We start from the raw sequence: 9,612 nt of genomic DNA on the forward strand, positions 1-9,612 counted from the left end.
TTAGTCAAATACGACTAAATTTGGGCTAGTTCGTCTTGACCTTTAACTTAGCATAACCAAAAATATAAATTGAAAATTTGGATTAGATATTTTGGATTATCCATTTTGAAAATCTATGGATACCAATCCATAAAATATATAAAATGTAGATCAGATTGAAATTCAGATCCAATAAAATGGATTTTAAATGAATTGGATTTTTAATAAAATGGATTTGATCAGAAAAAAAGTGGATTGGATCATAAAATTGGATATTTTGTCTACCCCTAATTTGAATTTTTATTTTTTTTAATAAAACACAATGGAATATTATAATCAGAATTTTTGGTCTATATAATAAAAACGTGATTTTACCCTTTTCTTCCTTCTAATTTTATCTTTTAAAAAATTTAATTATTTGTTAAATTTTTTAAAATTGTCTGTTATTTTTACAATCCTTTTATAAAATTATTTATATCTATTTTCTCTTTTTTCCTTAATTATCAACATTTATTCTCTTATCTTTTCTTATACATTTCACTTTAATAAATATAGTTTTATTTTATATATTTCACTTTATTTTTAACTTAATTACAATATCATCACTTATTAATATAATATAACAATATAACGCATTTTTAAAAAATGCATACACGCACTATCGCGTCTGTGTTTACGTTTATATATATATATATATATATATATATATATATATATATATATATATAGTGTTTTGTGTTCCTATTTTAAAATTTTAACTTTATCCTTTAAAAAATTTAATTATTTGTTAATTTTTTAAAAATTGTCCGATATTTTTACAAATTTTTTACAAAATTGTTTATCTCTGTTTTTCCTCTTTTTTTCTATTTATCAATGGTTATTCTCTCATTTTTTTATATATTTTACTTTATTTTAATAAATATAGTTTTATTTTATATATTTCACTTTATTCTTAATTTAATAATATTATAATATTATTATCTATTAATATAATATAATGTATGTTTAAAAAATACATATACACATATGTGATGGAGCATGTTTATGCTAGTTTAAGATAATTTAATATAAAGAATATAAAGAATTATTGCTTTTGAAAATAATATATATGATATTGTAACCGGGTCCATACCAAACAAATACAGACACAATAAAACGATGTTATTCAATAGACAAAATATTTTATATGATTAAAGTTTAGTGTGTCCTTATCTTATTCACAAATTTTATTATATCTCGCTAAAGTTTTAAATATGTTTTATCATATAAAATATTGTAGAATTTTTTATTATTGATTTAAATATATTTTTAAATACGACTAAGTTTTCTTTTAGTTCTCAAAAAGGTTTTGGCTGTGAGAAGGAAAAATTTTCAATCTTTTTTGAGAGTAGTTTTGATACATCCGATAGCTAAGAATGCAAGAATAATTTTAATGCATTTTCTTTTTCAATTTTTCAAGAACAAAGTGATAACATGAGTTTTATATTCCAAAGACTACAATACTTTCATTATGACGAATAACTATCAATGCTACCTTCTAAGTTCGAAACATAAGGTTCAAAGGTCAAAATCGGTTTAAATCGGTAAGTTAACCCAACTTAACATGGTTTGAGTTGGGTTTAGTTGAAAAAAATCAGCTTTTTTATAAGTGAGTTGAACTGAATCTGACTCACTTAATTCAAAGATTAAATGGATTCAAGTTGGTTGAAGATGAATTCACAATTTTATATTTTTAAATGTTAGAATGTTGTTTAATAATATTTCAATAGTTTAAATGTTCAATTAATTTGTTTATCTTCTATATGTTGACACTTTAATTTTTAACTGTTATCTTTATAATAATATTTTGAGAATTATGTGAATACTTTGATTTACTATTATAAAAAATAAATTAAGTTATTTCACCCTATTGTAATGTAATATATAAATAAAATAAATTCAAAAAAAAAATTAGGAAGTGAGTCAACTAACCCACCAACTTGTGGTGGGTCATATCGAATTGCAAAATTTCAAGTAAATCGAGTTGGACTGATCATTTTTTAGCTCAACTTATAGTAAGACAATCGATATGAGCCAGATTGGCTTACTATGACATCCTTACTTGAAAATGATCGAGCAAACATTTTTCTAGTTCTTGACTAATAGTCTTGTTCCAATATGTCAATATGATTGTATGTCAATTACGAATCAAAATAAAAAATAATTGATTAAATTATACTTTTAGTTCCCATTTTCGTAACAAAATTTGAATTTGGTCCCTCAATTAATTTTTATCTCAATCTGGTCCCTATTTTGGGAAATTTGACTCAATCAAGTCCTTTCCGTTAGTGGTGAAGTAACGGTGTTAAATGGGTGCCACGTGTCAGCTTCTGGATTTTTTGAATTTTTTTTATTTTTTTTTATTTTTTTTTTTGAATTTTTTTTTATTTTTTATTAATTTTTTAAAAATTTTTAAAAAAATTAAATTTTTGTCACGTGTCAAGCTGACATAGTGCTACGTGGCAGTGACAGTGACAGTGACAGTGCCACGTGTCACTATTTGGGAGGTGTCATTTTCTCATTCTCAATTTGGTCCCTGTATTTTATCTTTTGTCTCAATTTAGTCCCAATTTTTGTAAAAATTATGCAATTTCGTCCCCTCCAAATTGAAACAAAAATTATAAAATGTTATACAAATATTTTTATTAAATTTGATTTTTTTTATTCAAATTGATATTTTTATTATATATTTTCAATAAAACCAAGTTTCTTTAAATTTGTTTCACATTAAATTTTACTTAAAATTGTTTTCAAATTTTAAATTTATTTGTTTTTTATTGTTACATAAACTAGTTAATTTTTCTTAAATTATATAATTGTTATTTTTATACTAACTAAAATATTTGTATAGAAATTATTGAATTTTACACATTTTAAAAATATGCAATTATTTAAAATATAAATTCAAATAAAAAACAATATTAAAGTATAATGTAATAAAATATCAATATAATTTAGGGATTTTTTTATTAACATTATCTTCTATTAACAACTTTAAAACAATTTTAAATAAAGTTTAACGTAAAATATAAATTAAAATAAACTTAATCTTGTTAAAAATATTTACTTGAAATATCAATTTTGATAGAAATATTTGTGTATATTTATATAGAAATTAAATTTGGTTTCAATTTGGAGAGGGACAAAATTGCACAATTTTTACAAAAATTGAGATTAAATTGAGACAAAAAATAAAATACAAGGACCAAATTGAGGATGAGAAAATGACAACTCCCAAATAGTGACACGTGGCACTGTCACTGCCACGTGGCACGATGTCTGCTTGACACGTGGCAAAATTTAAAATTTTTAAAAAAATTTAAAAAAATTCAAAAAAAATAAAATAAAAATTCAAAAAAAATTCAAAAAATCCAGAAGCTGACACATGGCACCCCATTTAACACCGTTACTCCACCACTAACGGAAAGGACTTGATTAGGTCAAATTTCCCAAAATAGGGACCAGATTGAGATAAAAAATAATTGAGGGACCAAATTCAAATTTTGCTACGAAAATGGGGACTAAAAGTATAATTTAACCAAAATAATTTTACACTTTTCTCATTTAATCCTTCAAGGCACCATTTTAGAACAACCCGTGAAATAATTTTAAACTCCCAATTAAAATAAAAAAGTAGTAAAAAATTAAATGAAAATAATTATATTTTCTTCATCTATATAATTTAATTAGGTAATCTTATTAGCTAATATAAATAAGATAGTTATATATATTATTTTATTTTTTCAACCACTAATTAAATTTTAATATCATTTTATTAAAATATGATCAATTGAGTTGAGTTCTTATAAATCATTTGCAATAAATAAGATTGTGTTAAGTATCATTATTAACTTTAACATTTTTTGTTATGCTAATATTCCAAAATTTATCGATCATGAAATTCTTATAATTTATTTGTTATATAGTATTTTTATATTGTAATTTTAATATTTTATTATGATATTTTTAAGGGTTAAATATGTTTTTTTTCTTTAATTTTGAGTAAAAAATGGAAGTAGTCCCTCTTAAAAATCTTGAATCAATTTTGTCTCTCAACTTTGTAAATGTATAGATTTAGCCATTTTAACCAAATTTTATTAAGTTTATTTGATGTTTCAGACAAATTTCACTGTAGTGTTTTAGTTTGTTTACATCGTTTGACATATTTTCTCTTTAATGTTAGCTAATAAACGTATTTGAAATGTCAAATAAACTTACACAAATTTGGTTTAAAAGACTAACTCCACATATTTCTAAAGATGGGGACTAAATTGGTTTAAGGTTTTCAAATATATTTCATGTTAACATTTGAGTTTACACCACTTGACATGTTCTCATTCTAATGTTAGTTGAAAAATGCATTTGATACGTCAAAAGAATTTGATATAATTGGATTAAAAGGATCATATTTATGTATTATTAAAGTTTAGAGACTAAAATACATCAAAATTTTGAATAATGACGAATTTCAATTTTATGTCAAGATTAAGAAACTAAAAATATACTTAACCCATAATATTATATTGATATTGTTTATTTTAAAGTGTATGATAAATTTTATAGAATTATTTATCTTTTTAACAACTATTGCATATAACTATGACAATTTTATTTTATATAACATATTATACTTAATTGAGTCAACAAACATATTAACGAATAAAAAGTATCGTTCAAAATTTAAACCGGTTGTCACGATATCATAACTATATATATAATATTTAATTGCTATATTATGTAAAAAAAATTGGTTAGCCCTTATTTAATATGTTACAGAATATTAGTCATCGTAAGTTTAAATTTAACTAACTAGTTATCAACATTTCAAATTGAATAAAATAATTATAAAATTCCTCAAACGCCCCTAACATGAGTTTATTAGTTTCATTTGTGCATTGTGTATGATTTACAAGTTATATTGTTCTTTTGTGTTTAGTTCCCTTTGGCAAGCAAAATTTGCTGGTTTAGGTCATTGAAGTTGCCATTGGAGTTTTAGTGATGTTAAGAATCTTAGTTCAGTCAATAAATAATAAAGAAAAAACATTAGTTCAGTAATGTATTATTATGCTTATATGCATTTATATTGAGTGGATTAATTTTGTAAAATGCTTGACCAAGAGAGAAAGGCAATTCATTTCAATGAAAGCATGTACTCATTAATATTTGCAGGTGTTGCCATCCTTTCATCTACAGCATTTAAAATTGGGAAAGTTTTTTTTTTCTGTTGCATGAAAAAAAAACTGTTTATAAAATCATTTATACGTCTGAGACATATAAACTGAAATTCAATAATAAAAACTCTAAAATGTTGTTTGCATAATTTATGATTATTTTTCAACAAAACTCTCTTTTAACTTCGGACATGCATTTTTTTCTTTCATAAAAGTTGATATGCTTTTAGGTTCAATCACTTTTAATAAATGCATTTAAAAAATCATTTTGATTATAATTTACAATAACAATCAATCATTAAAATACCATAACTTTTACAGAAATATAATCCAAGTTACTTTCTTTTTCTGATTTTGTGTACACATTCCATAACATTATAATTTACCTATTCAATCAAAAGAAAATTCCAACTTTGCAAATCAGTTGAGTTGGAGAAAATGTGCTTCAGCAAATTAGTTAGCAACTGCTGCATGACATGAAATTTCAAGATTCAAGCACGCCAAACTTTCATACTCTACACTTCAACAGGCCAAAGTAATGAAAGGAAGTGAATGAAATTTACCAACTGTAAAATCAGAAAGCTGACTCTACAGTGCCTTAGAAACACTTTAAAGATATGACTCATATTCAGACAATAAAATGTTACTACTCATACTCATACAATACTCTTTTTTCTATTTCTCTCCTATTAGCAAACAAATTTCTAACAATAGAAACTCAGAATACGAGAACTTTCTCTTTTAACATACTTGAAGTTGTTAGGTACATTCAGTACAACATGCTCCGTCTTTGAAATGGCCTTCGCAAATCCTGTGCTTTTTTTTCTGGTACACCATTTATAGCAACTGCAAAACTTAACTAGAACAATGTCTAAGAGAACAAAGTGAGGGAAAATTAAAAGCAAGGCACCCATTTAAATTATTATCCATCATTAATTTACATGACATTAGGAAACAACCATCAGATGGCAGGAAAAAAAGGTTGGAATTGGAAAGGTTGACACATGATAGTTACAGGAGAGATTTATTACAACTATAAACAAAATGGTATAGATAAAGTAAACAGTAAGAATACAATGCTATTGTGCTAACTAGCAAATCTATCATCAGCTTTAAAGCTTGACTTTGTTAGTTATTTGACCTTTAAAAGAGAGAAGCTCTCAGTCTTTGTGCGCATACACTTTGAATAGACAAAATTAGATGATCATTTGAATAAAGACATTTTCAACATCAAAATGATATATAAATGGCTTAGACTCATCATCCATGTGAGCAGTGAGATATGAAAGCCATTTATTAACCAATTCTAGATGCACGTGTGAATTGTCTTCGACAAAAAAAGGCAGGATCTTTTGGTTAATCTCAATCCAACTACACCCTGGATTCTTCTTTAACCCAAGCTCCTTCATCTTTGATCTCACCTTCCGTACCTCATCCCATTTATGTGTAGAAGCATACATATTTGATAAGAGAATGTAGGTTGATGAATCATCAGGATCCTTATCGATAAGAATTCTAGCAATTTCAACTCCTAGATCAATATTTTTGTGCAAACGGCATGCAGAAAATAAAGTGCTTAGCAACCCAACATCATCCCTGATTTGAGGGTTTCTATGTAGAATCTCGTATGCTTCATGCAATCTTCCAGCACGTCCAAGAAGATCAATCAAGCATGAATAATGTTCAACTCCAGGTTTAATGCCATAAACATTCATCATTTGATTGAAGTAATGGCATCCCTCATCAACCAACCCAGCATGGCCACAAGCAGATAATATAGCAAGAAAAGAAACCCTATCAGGTTTTACATTGGATTGCAGCATTTCAGTAAAAAGCTCCAAAGCTTCATACGCCTGACCATGGGACCCATAAGCAGTAATCATTGAAGTCCAGAGCACAAGATCTCTTTTTGGCAAACATTTGAAAAGACTGAATGCTTCGTCAACTGCGCCACACTTTGCATACATATCAAGGAGAGCTCCCATAACCACTTCATTGTTATCCAATTTTTTCTCCATGATCAGATTATGAATCTCTTTACCTTTGTCTAGTGCTGCTAGTTGAGAACAAGCTGCTAAAACACTGGTACAAGTAATAGCATCTGGCTCAACATAAGATTTTCTCATTTCACTAAACAAGGCAAGAGCTTCAAAAAGTTTCCCTTCAGTCACATATCCAGAGATCATGACATTCCAATAAACTGCCTTGGACTTTGGTATTGATTCAAAGATGTTTTCGGCTAACCCGACCCTTCCACATTTGAAGTATAGATCCATGAGTGAACTACTAATAAAAATATCAGGTTGTATTCTGTTTCGTATTATATATCCATGTACAAACTTTCCCTCTAGTAGTCGAGCAGATCGTGAACAAACCATTATTAAACTACATAAAGTAGTCAAAGTTGGCTTGACTCCTTCGTTGTACATCCTCTTTAAAAGGCGAATGCATGATATGCTGTCACCTCTCAAACCATATCCACTAATCAAGGAATTCCAGGCAACAACAGTCTTTTTAGGCATCTGCTCAAAAACCTCTAAAGCCTTTTCTAAGTGTCCACATCTTCCATACATGTCAACAAGAGAAGAGCCAATGAAACTGTCCAGCAGAGACCCACTATTTATCAACTCCTTGTGAATTTCCATTCCCCTGTTCAAATCCAAAAGTCTGGCACATGAGGAAATAGCAGTTGTGAATGTAACTGAATCAGGTTCAAATCCAAATTTCCTCATCAGGCTAAAATACCGTAGAGCCTCTTTAAAGTTTCCACTTTGGTAATAACAAGAAATTACTGTATTCCAGCATGCTACATCCTTTCCAGGCATTTCATTAAACAGCCATATGGCTTTCTCAAATGCGTTGCATTTTGCATACATACCCACAAGAGAGCTTCCAACAACCACGTCCATCATTAAACCAGTTTTTACCAGGCATGTATGAATCATTTTTCCTAACAGTAACCTACACAACCCCCCACAAGCCTTAATAACACTAGGGTAAGTATAACTATCAGGTTTCAGGTAAGGGTAATGTAACAGTTTCTCAAAAAGATCTAGGGCTTCCACATACATGTAATTCTTAGTGTAACCAGCCATCAGGCCATTCCACAAGGATATCTCACATGGATTTTTCATGGTATTAAGAACACATCTTGCATGATCATACAAATGGCAAGAAAGATATAGGTTAATCAAGTTCTTGCATAAATATATATCATTTTGCAATCCCAATGTTACAACTTTTTGATGAATGAGCTTGCCTTGCTTCAATGACTTCGAATTCTTACAAGCTATCAAAAGGGGTAGTAGTTTCCTAGTGTCCATTCAGCAATCACCAAGAGAGACACTACACAAAAACCATTATCATCAATCTAAAGCATGGCAACAAAACAGATAATAACAACAGCACAAATACAAAAGGGTGGCAGAATCAATAGTGGAGAGCACACCAGCTTATAAATAGCCGAAGGCGGGAAAGATGAGGTGGAATATAGGCAAAGTCATGAAGGTTCAAAAACTGCTAAAAGCTTGAACCTTTTGACCAAAGTCATTTTCATTCATTGTAACTGAAAAATAGTTCAGCCCACTTCTCCAAATTTGGGATTCAGTTAGAAATATACAACAAGTTGCTGAATTGGAGATTTAGAGAACCAGTTGTGAAAGCAAGATTGTGAAATGCTGGATGTGATTTTTGTTGCAATTTTTCCTTCAGTGGTGCTTTAAATGTGTTATTATAACAATTCTATCCATTGGCATCAACATTGGTTCAGAGCACCAAAATTAAATATCAACCCCAAAAGAACAAAAATCAAGTCACTGATTATATGTGAGGAAAGGAAACGGAGGACCAACCTGGACGGCAGCCATTCGCAGTGGTGGCTGGTGACTCCGCAATGGTGGCTGGACACGGCGTTGCAGTAACAACGGAGTATGGCAGAGGGAGGAGGCGCTGTGGAGGCGCCCAAAAGGTTAGAGAAATAACAGATTGTAGAAAGAAAAATACATTTGAAAGAGAAAAAAAGAAATTAAGTTTTTTATGTTGCATCATGAAAGAGAAAAACAAAAAAGGATTAAGAAGATAGAAGTTCAGTTATATTTTGTTTACTTTTGTTCAAACAATGTACATATAACAAAAACAAATTTTATAAAATCAATTAAACTTATATACTATATTTTTAATTAAAATAATAGTAATTACAATAAATGAATAATAAAAAATCATTAAAAAATTATATATAAATATACTTATACGTATATATTAATTCAAATTATCATTAAATATTTTTTGGGAGTAAATTTTGATTATAAATTTGATTATCAAAATAAATAAATAATTTATATGAAAAAACATTACATAATAATAATTATAAATAATTCAACATTTATTTATAATAAATAATTTAACTCTTTAAATAAATTCAATA

General features: G+C 27.8%; 1 protein-coding gene across 1 annotated transcript; it reads right to left on the bottom strand.

Annotated features, from left to right (window-relative positions):
• Positions 1 to 6,199: 6,199 nt before the first annotated feature.
• LOC114187166 (pentatricopeptide repeat-containing protein At5g27110-like) lies at positions 6,200 to 9,181 on the bottom strand. Its single transcript, XM_028075321.1, has 2 exons — positions 9,041 to 9,181; positions 6,200 to 8,534 (listed from the first exon to the last, which is right to left on the bottom strand). Exon 2 carries the CDS (start codon positions 8,510 to 8,512, stop codon positions 6,386 to 6,388), a length of 2,127 nt encoding a protein of 708 aa, XP_027931122.1. The 5' UTR covers positions 8,513 to 8,534; positions 9,041 to 9,181; the 3' UTR covers positions 6,200 to 6,385.
• Positions 9,182 to 9,612: the final 431 nt, after the last annotated feature.

Source organism: Vigna unguiculata, chromosome 6, assembly GCF_004118075.2.
Source record: "Vigna unguiculata cultivar IT97K-499-35 chromosome 6, ASM411807v1, whole genome shotgun sequence".
In the NCBI taxonomy this organism is placed as follows: Eukaryota; Viridiplantae; Streptophyta; class Magnoliopsida; order Fabales; family Fabaceae; genus Vigna; species Vigna unguiculata.